The sequence below is a fragment of the Eleginops maclovinus genome, chromosome 4 (genome assembly GCF_036324505.1).
Source record: "Eleginops maclovinus isolate JMC-PN-2008 ecotype Puerto Natales chromosome 4, JC_Emac_rtc_rv5, whole genome shotgun sequence".
Lineage (NCBI taxonomy): Eukaryota > Metazoa > Chordata > Actinopteri > Perciformes > Eleginopidae > Eleginops > Eleginops maclovinus.
The window spans coordinates 31,043,436-31,065,158 of NC_086352.1; the positions used below are offsets into that span (position 1 = coordinate 31,043,436).

A 21,723-nucleotide genomic window follows, 5' to 3' on the forward strand; every position below is an offset into this window, starting at 1 on the left:
CTCAGAGTGGCCTAAACTATTCTAAGCAAAAGGGGACTTGATTAGCAGAAACAAAACCTTTTTCCCCAGTGGGGCGTGATTGGGGGGAGCTACCCATTGATGATGTCCTTAACGTATGAAGTTATCATTTGTGCCTTTCCTTGTCCCGAAAGGCTACAAGCCAAAAAGAATTCGGCTAACTCCTATGTTGCGGTACGTCGACAATTTGGGAAAAGTCGTGTTGTTGGGGTGTTTTCCCCGGGGATGCTAGTTTCAAGTTGCTGAGTAATAGAGTAAATGTTACATGAGCGGATTTCGGTAAAAGAGAAAAGGGTGTCGTTCAACAGTAAAAAAGGGGCCCTACTTGTGTGTACCCCTTTGTACAAATTTGGGTAAAATATACATTACTTCCATAGCTTTGGGTTTTGATGTGTCTGTGCGAGCCGTGGAGGTGAAGGTACGGGGGGACGATTTCTACCAAGCAAGGTTACTGTGTTTGAACAGGCATTTATAAAAGGACTTTTGTTGCAACCCTGGGAAATTAGGAGGTTTGAAAAAAGGGGCCCGCCCCTGCTTTTTTGCTTGGAATATTTTCAAGTCCAAAACCCCGGGGCGGCGGTGGAGGGGGAGACAGACTGAGAGCCCTCCTCTTGTCGACCCAGAAGAAGAGAGGGAGGTGGCTCCCCTCGCCCCGGTATGTTATTTTTAAAAACTCAAAAACAGCTAGGGTTGTTTGGTTTGGGCATATCCCGGGGTCGGACGGGACTCCTTTTATCCGGTAAATGTAATTAAGGTTGTTTTGGTTGAAGAGTGAAAGTGTTTATCAATTGACCAGCATTATTTCATGTTTGCCATATTAATACTGCTTTCCGCTCTTTAAAACATGTAGGGTAGACTACTAGATGGTAGCCATTTTTAAATTGAAAACAAAACAACCCCAAAGTCCTATACTTGATTTTGAAGAAAAGTGGGCTACCTGGTTTAATTAGTCTCCGGTAAAAGCCCACCTTACAAGAGTTTTTTAAATAACCACGGCCACAAATATTTTTCTTAAAGTTAAAATATAAAAAAGAAAAATTTACTGTCATTATTTTTTAAATGATTGTTAGGCCAGAAAATGTATACCTACGCATCATCAGAGTTTAGGCAAGCCATTCGTTAAGTTTTTTATGAAAAATTAGTAGTGTAAAAAAGTAAGTAATTGACCTGTGTAAAAAATTAGCCCCCATGACAAACATGTTATTTTTTTTATTTTTTTTAAAAGTTCCTTTTTTTGACCCCTGATGGCTTTCTGGAGGCTATCGACCCAAACTCAAGGTGACCCTTTGTAAAAGGGCCCAAAGAAACATCGGTCTGTGTGGCAGGGAAAGAAAACTCCCAAAAATAACCCAAGTGGGCTGCCAATAGAGAGCTATTTTTTTTTTAAATTATTTATCAAGGTGCAACAGAGAGAGTTTGGGCCACCAATTTCCACCATCGAAAAACAGCCAGCAGGTCACAAAACCCTGGGCCCAACTTTCTATACGCTTACTGGGAGCTGTGTGTTCTGGATGACCCCTGGGGAGATAAAGCCAACTTAACTCCTGGTTCAAGGAAATATGCAGCCTCCGGTCTTGTTGCTGACAGAGTTTGCAGTCCCAAAACTCCACCTCACTTGGCTAAGAGTGGGGTGTTTTCACATTAAAAATCGCATGTACCTTCAAGGCCCCTGTTTGGGAATGGCCCCTGGCCCTAAATTTGTTTCTGCGCTCAGGGGGGCTCTATCGTGTCGTGAGCTCTTTAACTTCACTATCCCTTCCCTCCCCTGCATGGGTGTGGGGAAAAGGGTTTGGGGTGGAAAAATTTTGGCAGGAAAATGAAAAGGCCTGCCCTTCCCGCTCCAACAAGGAGCAAATGGCGCACAGGCACCCGGGAGACACAGTCCATCGCAGGGCGGGGTTTAAAGTCGAGGGGTAATAAGGCGGGTTTTTTTCCAAAAAAACAAATTTTTTTGAAAAAGTAATCCCCTTTGTCGTTTGTGGGGCATTAACCGCTTTTAACCGTAGCTTGAATCTTGTGAAACTCCAAAATGGCCTTTGGGTTTTAAAGAAGGGAAAAAACATAATTGCCAGGTAGAATTTGGTTTGATTCTGGCTGTCGCCCTTTTTATTTTTTGCAAAAAATAACGATTCACCCCAAAATTTTTTGTTTGCCTTAATATACGGTTTTTTTTAAATTAAATTATTTATTTGAAATCATACCCTTTTATTCCCTTCTTTCCCTCAGTGGTCCTCACACATATTAAATTTGGGTTTAAAAAATTTGCATTCATTTGGGGTTACAATTATTGGGGAAATGGTCAATTTCCCAAAAATTTTCAACTCCCTAAATAAACTTAAACCCCCTTGAAGGCCCCTTTAATGAGAATCAACCGAAAAGACATTTCTAAAAAATTTTATTGTTTGCGATCAACAAAAAAATTTTAGTAGGGGTGTGTAGAAAAAAAAAAAATTGCCCCTCTCTTTGTTTTTATCACATCACTGTCCCCGTTTTCTTTTTTAATCAGGGGCTTCCTCCGCAAAAAACCCCCAAAATCGCACCCCTCCATCCCCGTTAGGAGCAGCTGACCCTGACCTGCCAGTATAGCCATGACCGGGTTCAATTCCAGGGTTTCGGTCTTTTTTTTTTCAGTGGGATAATCCAAAGCTTTTAATGTTTGGACATTTTTTTTTCCACAAGGCCCAATTCAGAACACTTGTTGGGTCAAAGACACCCCATCTGGGGATTGCCTAACAGGGTTTTTGGCAGGGTGTATAACAAAACCCAAGGGGAGTGGTTCCCTCTTAGCTGGCAATACTCCTCGATGGTTTCTTCCTTTCGAACCCCTCTTCATTGGCTGTCTGACGGACCCCTTTTTGGGAACCCGGTCACCTCTTTTTAAGTGCAAAGGTTTTTTATGGCATATTTCCCCCCCAAAAAGTGATGGGTGAGCTAGGGGTTTTTTCAGTCTAGCCGTTGAGATGCACTTTTTCCCCTAGTTGCACCCTCTATGTTCTTGCCTTTTCCCCGGTAACTCAAGTGACTTGAATGCAGCTTTGTTTTAAAAAGAAAAAAAGCTAAAGCACGATGTTTCCCGTCTGCAGCCCCAAAAGGCAAAACTGGGCGTGGTGGGCTCGGGGGGAGCAACAGAGCGACTTCTTGCCATGGGGTTTTGATATGAAAGAGGACTACTATTGTACAAAACCCAGTGCTAGTTAACATGGGAAATCACAGGTGTCCCTTGGAAAAGGTTTTCAGGGAAAAAAGGGGTGAACTCTTTGTAGCTCTGACACTTTGAGAACAAAAGGTCCCCAAAATCTCATGGGGGTTTGTACAGTGTGGACCTTGAAAAAGGATAAACTCATAAGATCCCTCGAATAACTAAACATAACAAAATACAGTTTTTGATTGGTTTAAAAAGTGGCCAACAAATTAAATTTAAAAATATAACTAAAAACAAATTTCACCTTACTCCCCCGGGCCCTGGTCCTGCTTTGGTTTGGCGACATCCAGCCATTTTTCGAGGGACCTGGTTTTTTACCCTGGAAAATTTGGGAAAATGCGGGTGAGCTTATGTTGGTGGGTAGTGTATTGTAATTTTGTTACTTTTTTCCCAGACTTGCCTGGTTCTTGGCTTTACCTGTTTTTCACTTCCGTCAGCTCAGCACTGGGGAACAACTGGTGTCAAGGTGAATAATGGAGACTGGGTAGAGCCAAACAAAGGGTTTAAAAAACGGGTCCCCACCATGACAGCTGGATGGACCAGCTTACAGGGGTTGAATCCCCTTAGCCCACCTGTTAAAAAAAGTAAAAAAAAAGGGGTTAATATCTTTTTCTTTAGATTGTTCTGTGTTTTTTATTGTCATGATTCAGTCTATTGATTTTCAGGTACACATATTATCCCCCCTTAAAAATTCGTTCCCCAGCTAATCCACAGGTTAAATAAACTTTTAGACATATCTTTTTATTTTACCTATGGGGGTTTCAGCAAAGGGGGAAACAACTTTACTCCCATGGGTTTCTATCAGTGAAAAAAACAGTAGTAAAGTCAGCATACACCCGGGAGATTTTTGCGTGAATTGGGTTTAAATAGACAGAAAGCCAAAATAAAACGGTTAAAAAACTGGGGAAACCTTAACGCTACTTCATCCCATCAAACTGTGGGTGGTTTTTACTCGTCCATTGAGGAGACAAACACCCCCACACACACTATCCTTCACTGGATCTTTTTCCCGGAAATGAGGGGAAATTCAAAAACCCAATTAAAATCACACAACCGTTGCAACGTTTCAAACGTTTTGATAACACTTAAAGTATTTAGTTTCTTTTCGCATTTTATTTAGAATATTTAGCGTAGATATTCAATGAGCTCGCTAAGGCCACGTGGGAAAGTCGTAGGGGGGTTGGACTGGGTCGTAAGGTCGCGGGTTAAGTCCCCCAACAGACTTGAAAAATGGAAAAGGGAATGCTACTTGGAAAGGGCCCCCATTTCACCTCCTGGGCCCTGTGGTTCCCCTTGAGAAAGGGCCCCGGACCCCTTCCAATCCCCCCCCCCCTTTAACCCCCCGGGCGCTGCCGTTGTGCCCCAGCTCCTAGAAACAGGAGGGGTTAAATCCCGAGGACAAATTTTCACGTGTTTGCTCGGGTGTGGCGCAGGGTAAAAAATAAAAGAGGGTTTCCCTCCGATTCTATCTTTTTTTTAAAAGGTTTAAACACTGAGCTGAAGCTGGGGACTTTGGGTAGGGAAAAACAGTTTATTTTCCTTTAAAAAGTTTGGTTTTTTCTTGATATGAACATTTAAAAACCCCTTTTTCACCTAAAAGGTGAGGTGAACATGGTCGCCCAACCCTGGGGACAAATTCACGTCCCTTTTGGGAAAACCTTGTAGACACCAGGTGAAAAAGCCATCTTTTCCGTTCAAAATGAAAGAAATGAGGGGTTTATTTGAAGCCCAGGAAGGGGTTTAAAAATTAAAGAAAGAAAAAACTCCCTTAAAATTTAAAAAAAGGGTGTTTTTAAAAAGGGTTGCAGTTTTGGGGCCTTACAAAACCCTCACGCTTGGTCAATAGCCCGGGCACGCTTTCCAAACCGGCCATGCTGGGGGAGCTCATCAGTATTACTGTCGGCGGCCGGGAACAAAAGAGAGCCCCAATTCCAACCCTTACATTTTTTTAAAACCAAAACCCCCTTTTCCCGACCAACAAAAAAAAAATTCCCAAATCAAAACGCCCCCCGCTGTCGTCCCTCTCATTGGTTTGGTTTAGGGGGGCTGGATCCTCCTATAGGCTGACGTGTCGGGGGGGTCCTTTTGACGCCACCGTCCCCAAATTTTGTTAGCGAAGTCCTGGAGCTTTCATTTTCGTTTGTTTTTTATGAAATTTCTTGGAGGTTTATCAGTTAAAAAACGGGGCAACGGTTTTCATTGCAGCTTCAATGAGTGAGGGGTTTAGGGGCGGTGGGGTTTTTAGTATGAAAACTCCACTGGCCCTTCTCCCCAAATTTTCTTAAATACAAAACAATAAGCTTTATGCTTATGAGGTAAAACCAAATCCAAAAATTATCCCGGGAAAAGGGAAAAAATATGATCCGTCCGAAACATGAATTATTTTTTAAAAGGTTCCGTTTCTAAATATTATTTTCAAAACAATACCCCCTTTAAAACCCCCACCCTTTCAAACGGTGTGAAAAAAAAATAAAAAATCAATTTTCTCCATTTGAATATTGAAATTTTTTCAGTTTTGTATGTTAAAGTTTTACGGTTTCATACAATCTTTTTTTATTAAATTTTTGGTGGCTGAAATCCGGTTTGGCCTAGAACAATAGCAGCAATTTCCTAAATGCGTAAACCCCTTAAAATTCCCCTCCTTTCATACTTGTGTTGAGGTAAACAAAACATTTTCGTTTCAGCCCGGGTGTAAATGCACTTATTCATTTTAAACCTATATATAAAAAAAAAAAATTTGAACTGTTGAAATCATAACAACAACCCACTCAAATATAAAATACCAAGTTGAAAAAAAGTGTTTTAATCACACCCTTTGGGTATTTATAGAGCATTTCATGTATACAGTAATAAAACTTAAAAAAGACATTTTCCTTCAGCCCGAACTCATATTGCTCATGGTCTGAAAAAGGGGATAGGATCATTTTTTTTAAATTTTAAAACAAATGTAAATGTTTTCTCAAGAAAATTGCCTTTATTTTTGCTCACTGGGAGGGGGCCCCGTGGAAAATAAATTTGGCCCGCTAAAGTGGGGAATACTTAGTATTAAAAACCCCCAATAGTACCCAAGGGAATTGTACCCTTTCCCTGATTGAATAACTTTGTTTAAATTATGGGGTTCAAAAAATTTACTGAACATGTTTTCAAAACGTTAAAAAAAGGGGTCCTCTACCCCACTTTTAGTTTTGCACCCTCGATGACCGGGGGGGAAAGCCCTTCTAACGCTTGGTTACTGATCCTTCGGGGGAAGGGTTATTTGGGATAAAACACAGCACTTTTTTTCCCAATTAGTCTCCCAAACACCCCATTTTAAATTTGAAAAAACAAATTAAGGCCACCCTATTTCCCGGGGCCATCAACGGGTTCCACCCAAACTGTCTGCAGCCCCCAAACTGCATAGGGTTTGTAATTTAGGGAATCTCTCTGGTTGTAGTAAATATAGTTGACCCAATCACTTTCTTGTTGTTTGTAGGCCAAAAAAATATTAAATTTAAATTCCGCATTTTATTTGGTTTCAAACCCTTTTAAACTCCCTCTCAAAACTAAAACCAGTGCAAATGTTCCGGGGCCAAAGTCAGGGGGAAAAGCCTGGACCAAAATTTTAGTCCCACTTTTCCCCCAAATTTTTCTCCCCTTTGGGGTTTTTGTAAGTCAGCCAAAGAAATTTCCCTGAAAAAACCCCCGGGTTTGGTTACTGTGTTGTGGAATTTCACCATAAAAACTTTCCCTTATTTGCCTCTTCTTTCCCAAGACCCAGTAGACCCCTCCCTTTGTTCTCCCGTTAAAAAACCCCAATTTTAAACCAGGCTTTAGTCCCTTTTTACCTTTATTTCCCCCGCTTTTAACCCTTTCCTGAAACATTGATGTCCCAAAATATGTCCCCAGTCTTTTTTTCCATTCATAAGCCTGCGTTTTCCCTATTGAGGGGACTGTTTTCGGGGAAAATTTTTAAAATTGCCGTTTCGGGACATCCCCGGGGGGGCCCTCAGCTATTTTTTTTAAAAAACCGAGAAAAAGGGAAATTTTTTAAAGGAACCTAAAAACCCCCTTAAAGTAAATGAATAAAGTTGTTTTCCCCCCCTTTTCTTTAAATTTGGAATAAACAATCCCATTTCGTTTTCCCGTACCAAAAAACACACTCTGTCATTTCCCTTTTCCCTCCTTTTAAAAATGTCTGGGGGGGAAAAAAAACTTCTTTTTTACCCAATTTTGGGTAACTGCAAGCTTTCGGGTTATTTTTATCCAACCAGTAACATAATCAAAAAAAATTTCGACCACTAAAAAAACCCAAATCCTAAATTTTTCGTTGAAAAAAACCTGTATGTTTTTTTTCTGTTTAAAAACCCCTAATAATTTAAATTATGAAAGTTATGCTCATCTGGTATTATCTGGTTTTTTTCAAAAATTTTTTCCCGGCATTGGAAATTTTCCTTTTGTCCCAACGTGACTTCAAAACGTTTTGGCCCGTGCCCTTAAATTAAAAAACCAAAAAAGAAATTTCCCAACTTTCCCTTTGGTAAATTTTGTTTACATATTTTCAATTTTGCTTTGAATTTTTAAAAAATATCTAAATTTTTCCTTCATTTTTTAAAAAACCCCAAATTTTAAGGGCAAAAAGATTTGTCAACTCCTCTCATTTCTGGGGAAAGGTTTCACTTAATGTTTTAAAATAGTTTTAAAACCCAGTAAAAACCTTTAAGCGCCAGAATGAAAGTATTTTTCCCGGCTGTTGTTCCGAAAAGGGGTGGAAAGAAATATATTCTGTTCAGAATCAAATTAAACCCCCCCTTTCCCTTTCCCGCCAATCACTTAACCTCTTTAGATGTTCAGCCTTTTTTTCCTTGCCAAAAATCCATGTCCCATCTCTGCCTGAATCGTGTGGGAGAAATCCCTCCTTTGGCACCAGACAAACTGCTTCTACCGTTAGTGTTTAAAGTTTTGAGGCTGGGGCTTTAAATCAGAAATTTTTAACCCAAAAAGGGCATCACATTTTTTCCCCAAAAATTTGGGTTACATCTTGAAATTATTGTTGTGTTTTTTCACCCTCCTTAAAATTTTTCCCAACCCTGTCTGTGTTTTAGCCTTTTCCCTTTGTTCCCTATTTTTTTTCAAACTTTCCTGGGGCCCTGTATTTTAAGTGTTGGGGGGAGCCGGGTTTTTAAGGTTTTTCATTAAAAATTATGTTTTTCTGCTGTAATTTTACAAAGCAAACCTTGAACCCTTGATACTTCTCAATCTTAAAGAGAAAAGGGGCTGACTAAAATTGGTTCCCATTTTATCACATCATATGTTTTTGCTTAACTTTAAAAATTCTGTTACTCCCTACTTTTTACCCATCCCCCGGTAAAAAAATCGTTAAAAAAACCCTTTACAAAAATTTAATAACATTATCACAGGTGAACTTTTTTTCTAGGTTCCACTCTGGAAATTTTAAACTGGCAGAGCCTTTTCCAACTGATTCTGCTTTTTTCCCCGTAAAAAAATGTAAAGCCAAAGGGGAAAAAAAAAACATCCTTTTTTAAAAAAATTTTAATTTTTAAACATGGAATTTTTAAATTTTTCCCAAACATGCGGGTTTACAAAAATTTTTTCCCTCAACCCTTTTTTTCAATCTTTTCAAAGAGGTAAAAAAAAACCCGGTTGAGGAAAAAAAACTTCAGTTAAGCAAAAAAATTTAAAAAAAAATCAAACCTTATTAGACAAGCAAAACTTTTTTGTTCAAAACTCAAACTTCCCTTTTTAAAAATGGGCTCTCTTTCCCTCCTTCCCGTCCCCCAAAGAAAAAAAAATCTCTGGATTAGTTTGGGGGTTTGTTTTAGAACATGCTCAGTTGGGCTCTTTCCTCTTAAACTCAAGCAATTGGGATTGAACGGGTGCAAACTTTTTTCCACTCCAAAATTTGGGTAGGGCGGGTCAACCCAGAGGGGGGGCATTTTAAAAAAGTGCTGTTGTTTAAAAAAACAGTCATCCCGGTCAAAAGGGCACCCCCCCCGGTCTCAGTGTTCTGGTCAAAGTAAAGTCTGCAAGTCTTTTTAAATTTTTCCGTAAAAATTTCCCTTTACAAAAACACTTTTAATTTTTTCCCTTTTTTTTTTGTTCTTTTTTAAAATTTCTAAAATTCTTTTTAGGACAAGGGGCCGTGGGGGTTTTAGAGACGTCCGGGGCGTTTTTCACATTTTCCCAAACACTCCATTTAAAATGTCAATGAAAAATATGCCAAATGTGTAAAGGCAATGCTTTTTTGCCCCCTTTAAACCGACAGCTTTTTTTCCACAAAATTTTTTAAAGTCAAAAATTTTTGAAATATTGCCCCATTTAGGGGCAGCTTGTGTTTAAAACCCTTTTAAAGAACAACAAAAACTTTCTTTAAAATTTCTTTTCTTTTTTTAAAATTTAAAAAAAACTGCTTCCCCCTCTTTTAAGTTAAGTTAAATTTTTAAGCCCCTACTCTTCCTTTTTTAAATACCCGGTCTTTTTTCCCCACCCAATTCATACAAAATCTCTTTAAAAGATCTTATTTAAAAATTTTTTCAAATTTCCCCCATCTTAAATCAAATTATTAGGACTTTGACTCTGCCTGAAATTTTTAAATTTTTCCCTTTAAAAAATGATCAATTCTATTTTTCTTGAAAAAAATTTTTTAAGTCTTTTAAAACAGGAAAGTAATGTTTGGAACTATGAGAGCTTTGACTTTTTAAAAATTAAAACCCTTTTTTCCCTAAGAAATTTTTTTTTTAAATTACTTTTTTTAATTTGGGTTTTTTAATTTATTGGTTTTAATTTTTTTTGGGGCATGGATGGTATCCCAAAGTTGGAGTTTTCACTAAAAAGTTTGTTTTATTTAAATATAGATCTGAGATCAAATGTTTACTAAATCTCTTCCCTTCTGTTGATCAAAAAATTCCCCCAAATTTTAAATTTTTCCAAAAACACCCTCGATTTAGGCTCTGAAATATTAATTTGGTTAACATGGATTAAAATGTTTCCCCACCCTGTTCTCCTGAAATCCGAAAGGTTCTACAAAAAAGGGAGTGGATCTTGCTTTCTCTATAATTTCCCCCCTTTTTTAAGGGGTTAAAGATTTTTTACTCCTTTCTTTTAAAAAATTCCCTTTTTTAAAAAATCTTTTAAACCAAACTATAAAATGTTAAGTAATAAAAACCCTTTGTTTTTTGATCAAAAATTTTCAAAAAACAATTTTAAAAACTTTAAATGTGTTCCACTTTTGTGGTTTTTTGAGTGAATTTTGTTTACAACAAACTCACCCATTCGAAAACCCAAATTTCCCGCCCCCCTCTGCCTTGGCTTTATGGGCCCCCGAATCCTTTGATTTTGCGATTGACCTTTTCGCCCCCTTTTGGCATCGGTTTTTTACAGTCTTTGACTTTTTTGAAAACCCGCATTCCATCCAAATTTTTTTCTCTTTTGCGGTTTTAAATTTTAGCATGGGGCGCTCGATCACCGTCTCCCCCAGTCTTTCCAAAGGGAGAAAAAAAGGGAAAAACCCCTTTTTCATTTGTCTCTTTTTCCATCAGAATCTGTGCTCTGAATAAACCCCTTTTTTGTTGGCCCTGTGATCCTTTTCGAGGGGCGGTGATGATAGACTCTGTCAATAGCAAGATGCATTTTTGGGTTTCTGACCCGGGTGGAGAAGCGAGGATGCGTTTAGCAAAACCCCCGGGTTTTGGGCCCTTTCCCTTTTTTCCCATTTAATTTTTGTCCCGGGAAAACTCTGTGGGGGGTGGTCTTTCGCATTATTTCAGGGACAAGGGTCTGTCACCAAATTTCAGAGCTGGGAGACCCGGGGGCAGCTTTCTTTTAAAACTTTGATCCAACAAAAAAGGTTAAAAAATGGGGGGGGGGGCCAAATTAATTTTCACTTCTTTTTAACTTAAACATTGTGTTTTTTCTTTTGTATTAAAAGCCCTCTACTGTAATAACAATTAATTTTTAATAATAACATCTCTCAAATTTCATTTTTTAAATTCTTTAGGAAAATATTTTTTCCCATAATTCAAATATTCACATCCAAAACCATATTCCCCCCAAAAATTTTATTTGTAAAAGGGGGGGGCCCTTTTTTTTTTCTTCTAAAATAAAAAACATTCCAATGTTTTTTTAAAAAATTAAAAACCCCTTTTCTTTGCCCGTACAAACCCCGGAGCCTTTTTTCCAGATCACTAAGATGTAAATGATTTAAGTGTAGTCCCTAGATTTTCACTCCTGTTTTTTTTTTCATAAATTTTTTGGGGTTAAAAAACTTTTAAACTTTTTTTAAAAATGTAAACTTCTTTTTAAAAGCCCTTTCTTTTTAATTTAAATTTCCGTTCTTAAAATGTTTTTTCCCCTCCCTTTTCTAATTTCTTTTACCCGGCGGGTGACTCCCGAGTCTCCTCTTGTTGTGAGAAAACATTTGTTTTTTACATGATTTTCGCATTTTGGGTTTTTTTGAAAATTTGGGGGCGCCTACACCCCCTTAAAGGGGTTTAAACCCCTCTCTTACTCAAACAAGGGTTTTTAAAATTTAGGGGAGGGGTTAAAAAAGCTTCACCCCCCCTGTTCTTTTTCTCAAATCTTATCGGGGAGTTACCTCCCCTTCTTGGGGGGAATTTGTTAACCTTTACCTTTAAAACCCCTAACCCCCCACCATCTGCTTCTTGGGGGGGGAGGGGAAATTTACTCCTTTTAAAAATGTAATTTTTGTTCTTTCCTTTTTTGTTTCTCGTTTTTGTCAAATTTTAATTTAAAAGAAACTGTCCTAAACTTAAATCCCTTTGGGAAAAATGGTGTTTGGAAATTTAAGATAAAAAAAGCAGTTGCTTATTGTTTTTCATTTTCATTTTTTCCCCTCTGGTTCTTTTCATTTCTTGTGAATTTTAAACCAAAAGGGCCGAACAACCATCCACCAAACAATATAAATCACTTCCTTTAAAAAAACAGAGGGCACATCTATTTGCAAAAATTGCGGGAAAAATTTCTGGTAGTTGGGGAAAATTTAACCGCTGTTGCCCGGGTGGTTTTTTGCGGGTTTTCCTTTTAAAAATTTCTGTTTTTTACCATTTGGACCTTTAATGACACTATTCAAAACCCCACCAGAGGGGGCTAAATTTTTTTCCTGAAAAAAATACTGGATATATAATTTAAATTTATCCATTGGGGCCTGTTTTTTTTTTAGCCCCGTCTTTTTGGGACTTCCTGCTGGTTTTGGCCCCCCTCTGAACCCCTTTTCTTCCCCTGGTTTTCTGTTTAAAGGGTGTTGGGTAACAGCTACCCCTAATAGGTTTGCCTATTAAAGAAAAGGCTTTGGGGGAGGGGAAATAGAGGGAAACCCCCTTTTCCGATGGTTTCAAACAAAACAGACAGTTCAAAAAAGGCCCCCCACTGCTTGGTTTTTTTAATAAAAACCTCCTCTGTTTTCTTTTACAAATTTTAAAAATTAAACCCCACACTTTAAAAATTTAGAAATTTTCCCCCTTTGGGGCCCCAACAATTTAAGTACTCTTTTAAAAAAATGAAAATAGAAAAAGGGACTTAAAACCCCAAACTCTTTCGTTGTAGTTGGTACCCAAAAAAACCAAATTTTTTTCTTAAAACTATGGGAAATTTGCTTGTTAAGTTTTAAAAACAGTTAAAGCGTCAGGACTCCCAAAAACCCGTGCCCCCAAACCCTGCTTTCTTCCTTCCCAAAAAGCAAATAAATCTCGAGGAATTTTTCCCCCCAAACTACCCCCTTCAGACAAAAAAGGTCTTCCTTTTAAAAATTAAAACTAATTTTCCCAAAAAAAGACGTTCAAAAACGCAACAAAGCTAATCAGGCCAAAATTGGGAAAAAAACCTCACAATTCTCAAAAATTTTTCTGTCGCAAAGGGTTAAAAATTTCGACCCCTCACTAAAACACGATTAGGCCTTAAAAATATTTGGGGGGTTTTTTAAAACTTACTTATCACAAAATTTTAAATTTCAATGCCGGGAAAACGCTAAAAAACCCCTTAAACGGGAAACTACGTGCCAAATTTTAAAAAAGAAATTTCGTTTCCGAACTTTAATCGATATTTTCAAATTTAAAATTTTTCCTAAATCTCATTCTAATTCCGGGGTAAAAAAAAGGGCCCAAAAAAAGACAAACAAAACAAACAAAAAAAAAGCTTTGGAAAAACCCCGGGCCGCCCCCCCGGTTAATTTCAATTTAAACAGTTTTTAAATTTTTAAAAGCCCGTTCATTATTTAAGACTTTACCTCCCGACACTGAAAATCAAAATTTCTTTTATTAAAATATGAGTTTTTTAAATTTCAGGCACTGCTCACCTTTTTTAAAAGGGATCCAACCGGAGTGCCTGGAGTTTTTGCCGATTCCCCCGGAAAAACCCCCTCTGTCCTGGGACTTCAAATCAAGTTTAGGGTCACCAAAATTTTAAGAAAAGATCGTTTATTTTAAAACCCCCGGGGACGGTTTTAAAAAAAAAGAAAGGGAAAACTCCCTTTAAAATTTTTAAAGGGTTTTTTAAAAAAGGGTTTCGTAGTAGGCCTTACAAAGCTTTTACAGGGTGGTCAATGCCCGGGACACGCGGGCCCAGGCCCCCGGGTTAGCGGGGCCATCAGTTGTTAAATGTTGGCGGCCGGGAAAAAAAAAAGAGGCTCGTTTCACAATCCCTTTCTTTTTTTATTGTTTAACCCCCTTTCCCACCCTACCCTTTAAAAAACTTTAAAAAACAACGCGCCCCGCGTCGTTCCCTCATTGGTTGGGAGCGGGGGGCTGGAACCTCCCTAAAAAGGTGCGTGTCGGGCGGGTCCTCTTATGAAAAGTCACCGTCCCCCATCTTGTTAGCGAAGTCCGGGCTGTCATCTACGTTGTCAATTTTTGCAATTCTTAGGAGGGTTTTTTTAGTTATTTAAAAAGGCCGTTCATTTTCAGCTTTAATTTAGTGAGAGGAAAAGGGGCGGGGTGTTTTAGTTTGCAACTCCAAATGGTCCTTTTCCCTTTACTCATTTTTACAAAAAAAATATTTGCTTTAAACTTTTCTGGGCTAAAAAAAAAAATCCTGTAATTTCTTCCCGGAATTTGGGCAAAAAATGTTTCCCTCCAGAAACAGTGAATTTTCTTTTTTAAAGGGTTTCCCCTCTAATTATTGATTTTTTTAACAAAAACCCAAAAACCGGCGTGCCGGGAAAAAGGGGCGCGTACACTCAAGGCGCCGGGAAAAAGAAATCCCTTTGTTACTGCACGTTGCCCGGGAAAAGGGCCCCCTTTAAAAGCGGACCTGCTACGGATCCCAGGCGGATCCACACATCGGACGCGCCTTTTTTCTCATCGCTGACGGTTAGAGAAACAGCCAGAACGGAGCCAGAACGCTTTGCATTAGTGAGAGCAAGTCAAGTCTGCGGACACGTACACGGTAAGCATTTCAAAATATGCTTCATTTGCTCAGTTAAGTTGCATTTCCAGTACAATTACTTAAATCAAAAGTAGTTAATTGCTTTGTTTGCTGTTTTAATACATTACAAAATATTGTGTAAGCTATGTTAACGTTAACTCAGCTTAACATTAGCCTAATGTTAGAAAAGCATGTTAGCTAAATGAAGAAACACACTCCTCAGTGTCAGTTTCGGTAATTTATTGACAAGGATGACGACACCCTGAAACAGAGTAATGCAGCAAGATAAGCTGACAAAGTATTACATCCATGCAATTTAATCAACACAAATATATACCACGAAACAGAGTATAGTAGTATAACAGTATAATATATATATAGTATAATATAATAGTGGAAACAGTCTTACATGAATGAGTGGACGAACGTCTCAACTCGAGGCAGAGTGAATGAACAATGTTTGAACTAAAATGGCCGCTCAGCACTACCGGGTCAGAGCACGGCATAACCGGGCAGCGACAGCAGTGACACTGCCCTCTAGTGGCCGGCGATAAACTCTTCATCCCCCCCAGACTGGAAAGCTATGGGCCGGAATAGGTTAACGGTCTAGATCCCGTATCCAGCTGCCAGACTCGGGCTCTTAACGTGCAGGCGGCCTCCTCACGCGGCCCGGCCGAATCGGCTGGGGCAGCGTCGGCACCCGTAGGAACAGTGAGGACAGAGGTCGCCTCATCAGCAGGCGTCGGTGGGGAAGCGCCAATAGCCGAGTCGCGGGGCCCGACAGCCGGCCGCTGAGCAATCCCCTGGGGCGTCGCCCAGCCCGGGTGGATAGGTGGGGGCTGATGACCCAGGGCAGCGGGCGGCGGCGACGGCGCAGCCAACTGCTCACGGGCGCAGGGTGTGGCCGGCGTGTAGGCACGGAGGAACCGCCGGTTGCGCAGTGTCAGACGTCCCGAACCGTCAACCCTGACCCGATACTGGTCGTGGCCCGGCGACTCCACCACGATCCCTGACCTGTCCCATTTGTGGGGGCTCGGGCCTTGCTGGTTCTGGAGGAATACCCTTTCGCCGAGTGCCAATGGGCGGAGCGGTCTCGAGTGAGTCCCCAGAGACTCGGTGGTACGGGACATACGGGTCCGAAGGGCGTCCTCCTTCGCCGCCCATGCCTCGCGCCATAGCAGGCGGATATGACGGTTCGAGAACTTCTTGAGGCGGTTCACGAAGGAAAGCGAGCCACGAAGGGGGCGGCCGAAGATAATCTGTGCTGGCGAGAGGTCGCAGTCGGGGTCAGGCGTGTTACGCAACTGCAGCATAGCGCGCAGGAAGCGGTCCTGATCAAGGCTGCCCGACGGGCCGGTGTTGGACATCAAGAGGCGCTTAGCAGTCTTAACCGCAACCTCCGCCCTCCCATTCGACTGCGGAAAGCTAACGGAAGACACACGGTGTTTGACGTGCCATAAGCGGAGGAAGTCCTCAGTGTGGCTCGCCTTGAATTCCGGACCACCGTCGCTCGAGAGCTCCTCCGGTACGCCGAAGGTGGCGAAGAACGACCGGAGGTGTTGGACCAGGCCAGCTGAGCCCGCCAGGGCAGTACCCGCCGTAGAGCTCAGGACCTCTACCCAGCCCGTGTAAGATGGCGCCGAGGATGGCTGCCGTGTCTCGAGCTCCTCAACAACTCCACATCTTAGTGTTTTTATTGTTTTACTTTGTTGGTTGTTTTTAACTTTTTTTGCAACATGCAAACCGCCCAAGCGAGCCCTATCATCCAATATGATAGAGAACAACTTTTACACATCAGGTCGCTGGTGGACAGCAATAATCCACGACGACCTGCAAACAATGGAGAGTCTCCGTGTTTACCTGCTGGAGCTCTACCTGTGGAGCGCAGGAGGAAGAGACCACGAGGTTCCCGGGCCGGGGTCCTGGTCAGGCTGAGGAAACGTGAAAACAGGCCTCCTCTACCGAGTTTACTTCTGGCAAATGTCCAATCCCTGGATAATAAGCTGGACGAACTCCGTAGCAGGGTGGCATTTCAACGGGACATTAAGACCTGTAATGTTTTGGTTTTCACGGAGACTTGGCTCGACCCCACGATACCGGACGCCGCCATTGCTCCACACGGATTCTCCATTCATCGCCAGGACCGGACAATAAACTCAGGGAAGAGCAAGGGAGGAGGTGTCTGCTTCATGATTAACAACAACTGGTGCTCAGATGTGGAGATCATTTCTTCGGACTGTTCTCCCAGCCTAGAGCACATCATGATCGGATGCCGGCCTTTTTATCTGCCGAGGGAGTTCACATCTGTTGTTCTAACAGCAGTGTATGTTCCGCCGCACGCTGACAACAACACAGCGCTGGAGGAGCTGTATGGGATTATCGACAGGACAGAGACTTCTCGGCCAGAGGCCGCATTTATTGTGGCCGGGGATTTTAACAGAGCCAACATGAAGAAAGTCCTGCCGAAATACTATCAGCACGTCAGCTGCCCCACGCGCGGTGGAAATACACTGGACCATGTTTACACTCCTTTCCGGCATGGATATAAAGCCCTCCCCCGCCCCCCCCTTCGGCAAGTCAGACCACATATCTCTTCTTCTGCTCCCCGTTTACCGGCAGAGACTGAAGAGGGACCGACCTGTGACAAGGACAGTGCAGCGTTGGTCCGAGCAGTCTGACTCTGCTCTCCGCCACTGCTTTGGCATCACGGAGTGGTGTGTGTTTGAGGAGGACGATATAAACACACACACTGACGCGGTGATTTGCTACATCGGCAAATGCATCGATGACGTCGTGCCGCGGATTACTGTACGGACATTCCCAAATGAGAAGCCCTGGATAAACGGCGAGGTCCGAGCTAAACTTAAAGCACGGGCCATCGCGCACAGCGGCGGTGATTTGGATGAGTACAGGAATTCCAGGTATGCACTCCGGAGAGCTATTAGCAGTGCGAAAAGACAATACAGGGACAAGGTGGAGTCGAACTACAAGGGCTCCAACGCCAGAAATATGTGGTCTGGACTAAAAACAATAACAGACTACAAAAGGACAACGAGTGGTGCTGAGGAAGTGTCTGCATCTCTCCCAGATGAACTGAACACATTTTATGCACGCTTTGAGAAGCCCCCGGCTGTGGAGGCACAAAAGGCCCAGGATCCCTGCTCACTGGTTTTAACCAGTGCAGATGTGTGTAGATCTCTGAAAAGGATCAACACACACAGGGCTCCAGGACCTGATGGCATCCCTGGCCGTGCTCTCAAGGTGTGTGCAGTTCAGCTGGCAGATGTGTTCACAGACATTTTCAATAGGTCACTGCTCCAGTCTGTAGTCCCCACATGTTTTAAAGAGTCCATCATTGTCCCTGTCCCCAAAAAGACAAAACCCATCTGCCTCAATGACTACCGCCCAGTTGCACTCACCTCCATCATCATGAAGTGCTTTGAGCGGTTAGTCAAAACTTTTATCACCTCCTCCCTCCCTGACTCACTGGACCCCCTGCAGTTTGCCTACAGAGCAAACAGGTCCACGGATGATGCCATCTCCCTCACCCTCCACACTGCCCTCTCCCACCTGGACCAGAGGAACACTTATGTGAGAATGCTGTTCATTGACTACAGTTCAGCATTCAACACCATTGTGCCCTCCAAGCTCATCATTAAGCTCAGGGACCTTGGGCTCAACAGCGCCCTCTGTGACTGGATCATGAGCTTCCTGACGGGCAGATCCCAGGCAGTGCGGATGGGGAACATCACATCCTCCACCTTGACCCTCAACACCGGAGCCCCTCAGGGTTGTGTGCTCAGCCCTCTCCTCTACTCCCTGTTCACGCACGACTGCGTGGCCACACACAGCTCCAACACCATCATCAAGTTTGCTGACGACACGACCGTCATCGGCCTGATCACAGACGGCGACGAGACGGCGTACAGAGAGGAGGTCAGAGCCCTGACATCTTGGTGCCAGGACAACAACCTCCATCTCAACGTCAGCAAAACAAAGGAGCTGATTGTGGACTACAGGAAGAGGCAGAGAGAGGCACACACACCCATCACCATCGACGGGACTCCTGTGGAGAGAGTCAGCAGCTTCAGGTTCCTCGGGGTAAACATCAGTGAGGACCTGACATGGACACATCACACCAGGGTCATATCCAAGACGGCTCGACAGCGGCTCTTCTTCCTCCGCAGGCTGCGGAAGTTCAACATGGACTCCAGGATACTCTGCAACTTCTACAGGTGCACCATCGAGAGTATCCTGACTGGCTGCATCACCGCCTGGTATGGCAGTTGCACCGCCCTCAACCGTAAGACTCTACAGAGGGTGGTGAAAACTGCTCAGCACATCACCAGGACGGAGCTGCCATCCATGGAGGACCTCTACACCCAGCGGTGTAGGAAGAAGGCCGGTAGGATATTAAAGGACCCCCATCACCCCAGCAACAATCTGTTCTGTCTGCTGCCGTCTGGCAGACGGTACCGCAGCATCCGGACCAAGACCACCAGACTCAGAGACAGTTTTATACCACAGGCTATAAGACTACTGAACTCCTGAGCTGTGTGAATGTCTACTCACATCTGTTTATAGTACACACATACATATATATTATACACATCTGCCATACATATCTGTTTATAGTACACATATCTATATATTGTACATATCTGCCATATACATCTGCTATACATAATATATGCATCTGTCCATACCTCCTCATTCAACAGTGTAAAGTATTTAAATACTTTCAATGTATTCCACATATGTATATATTTCACATCCTCAAATCTTTATTGTTAATATTGTAAATATTCTTCTCTCTTTTTGCACTACTTTATTTATCTTTTGCACCATGCATGTTGAGTTGTTGGAGGAGCACGCGACATAAGATTTTCATTGCCAACATATACGCTGTATCTGCTGTGCATATGACAAATAAAACCTTGAAACCTTGAAACCCGAGAGCTGATCCCCGACAACTAGGAAGTGACGGCCCCCATAGTCGAAGAAGTCAGCAAACACCGCCTCGAATGCCGTGGACGGGGGTGAGGACGGCCAGGGGGGTGTAGCCGCCTGTGACGGAGCATTGCGGTTGCAGTCTGCACACCCGTCCCTGGTGGCCTGAATGTCCCCGGACATGCCGGGCCAGTAAACTATTGCTCGGGCATGCTGCCCCATAGCTGAGGTCCCCTGGTGAGCGGCATGGAGATGCCGAAGGACCCTCTCACGGAGGGACGGGGGAACCACGACGCGGTTCCGATAGAGCAGGACGCCGTCCTGGGCGTAGACGGACTCACAGACCGATGACAGACTCGCCAGGGCAGGGTCGTTAACGTCAATCCCACCCTCCTGCTCGATGAGTTGGAGGAGGTGGCCGAGGCATCCATCAGCCGCTGTTTCCCGTGCGAAGAGGGGCCAAGACACTGCTCCGAGCTCCGGTGCGTCGTCGCGGATGGAGGCCATGAGTGCAGACTCCACGGCGTCAGGTCCGCTCGGCAGCCCCAATGAGAGGCTGTTCGCTGAACCCGAGGGGGAAGGATGCCTCGACGTGGCATCAGCGGCATAGTTGCTCTTGCCAGGCAGATGCACAATGTCGAAGCGCCATGGGAGGGTGCGCTGCTTGAGTCTAAACAGACGCGAGTTTGTGATCTCATCCAGCGTACGGTCGCCAAAGATTTTCATCAACGGCTTATGGTCGGTGACCACGACGAGGTTGTCGGACCCCTGCGTGAAGTACCGCGTCTGTTCCAGGCCCCAGGCCACAGCTAGGGCCTCTCCCTCGACGGCCGCATAGCGCTGCTCCACAGGGGACAGGAAACGCGAACCCGTGAGGGTGATCCTCCACCCTCCTGGACAGCAGTCCGGTATGCCCGAGGCACAGTGACAATGTTGCTGGAGCAGGAAGTAGCCAATGCCACGCATGGACCAGTCAGGGCGGAGGCAGGTACGCTTCTGCATGTCGTAGATCTCCACGCCCTCGCGGATGGCCTCCATAATGGCTTGCTTGGATGTCTGGAAGGCCTCCTCCAGAACGGGGGACCATAGGATCACACAGCGTGGGCTGAGGAACGGCTTAAATGGAGCCATTGTGTCACGCAACTGGGCATAGTTAGCCACCTGGTTGACAAGGCCGAACCAACTCCTGATGTCCGTCGTGGAGCCTGGGGTGGGGAAAGTCCCGGATGGCGCCCAAGTATTTTGGGAGCGGTTCGATGGTAGATTCCGACACCCTGAAGCCAGCGAAGTCGACGCACCTCTCCGCGAACTGAAGCTTGTCCGGATTCAACACGATGCCCGACCGGCCGACACGCGTCAGGAAGTCGATGGTCCTCCACCAGTGTTGCTCCAGGTCGGTGTCATAGTGGATGGTGTCATCCACACAACGTTCCTTGCGTTCATAGTCCGAGAGGACGGCGTCAAACCGACGGTTGTAGCCATCCCCTGACGACAGGAAACCCTGTGGTACCCTGGTGTAGCGCCAACGGCCGAAGGGCGTGATGAAGGTAGTGAGGTGGCGATCCGACTCACGCAGGGGAACACTGTGGTAGCCGTTCCAGGCGTCCGTGACGGTCTTCCAGGTGCCCTTCGGGACGCGGCGTGCGAGGTGGAACGGGGACTCAGTGGCGAAGGTCTCACGTTGGCAGAACCTGTTGAGGGGGGAGAGGTCCACAGTCCTGCAGGGGGAACCGTCGTGCTTCCGAGTGACTACCATACGATGGCACCACGCCACCGGCTCGCCGTATGGCACGCGTTCAATGACCCCAAGGGCTTCGTCCCGCAGGAGGTCATCGTGAACCCTCCGCTGCCAGTGTAGAGGCACCTTAGCCGCGGTGTGGCATGCCTTAGGCGTAGCTGCGGGGTCCACGTGCATCTCGATAGGTGGCCCCTCCATGCATGGTAGTGCCCGATGGGGGCAAGTATTGAATGTTGATGAGGCATATCTCCCGAGTAGCCAACCTTTCATCCGGTTATTGTTCTCTGGCGTACAAGGGAACGGCAGTACTGCGGGGCGCGCCGGGGGGACAGTGCGCTGAGGACATGAGCACTGGGCGTCCCGGGGGTCACTTGGCCCCATGCAGCCGCCGTTGGTTGACCTCGTCGCATTGATGGACAGGGGCTGGACTGGCGTGTCAGCC

The 21,723-nt window shown here is 43.9% G+C and overlaps 1 protein-coding gene across 1 annotated transcript in view; it reads left to right on the forward strand.

Moving 5' to 3' along the window:
• LOC134863088 (proteoglycan 4-like) overlaps nt 1-1,753 on the forward strand; it is a 6,701-nt gene extending 4,948 nt beyond the window's left edge. The window contains exon 10 of the mRNA XM_063881359.1: nt 1,733-1,753. Coding sequence (XP_063737429.1) covers nt 1,733-1,753 — 21 coding nt within the window. The remainder of the gene's footprint in view (nt 1-1,732) is intronic.
• The last annotated feature ends 19,970 nt before the right edge of the window (nt 1,754-21,723 follow it).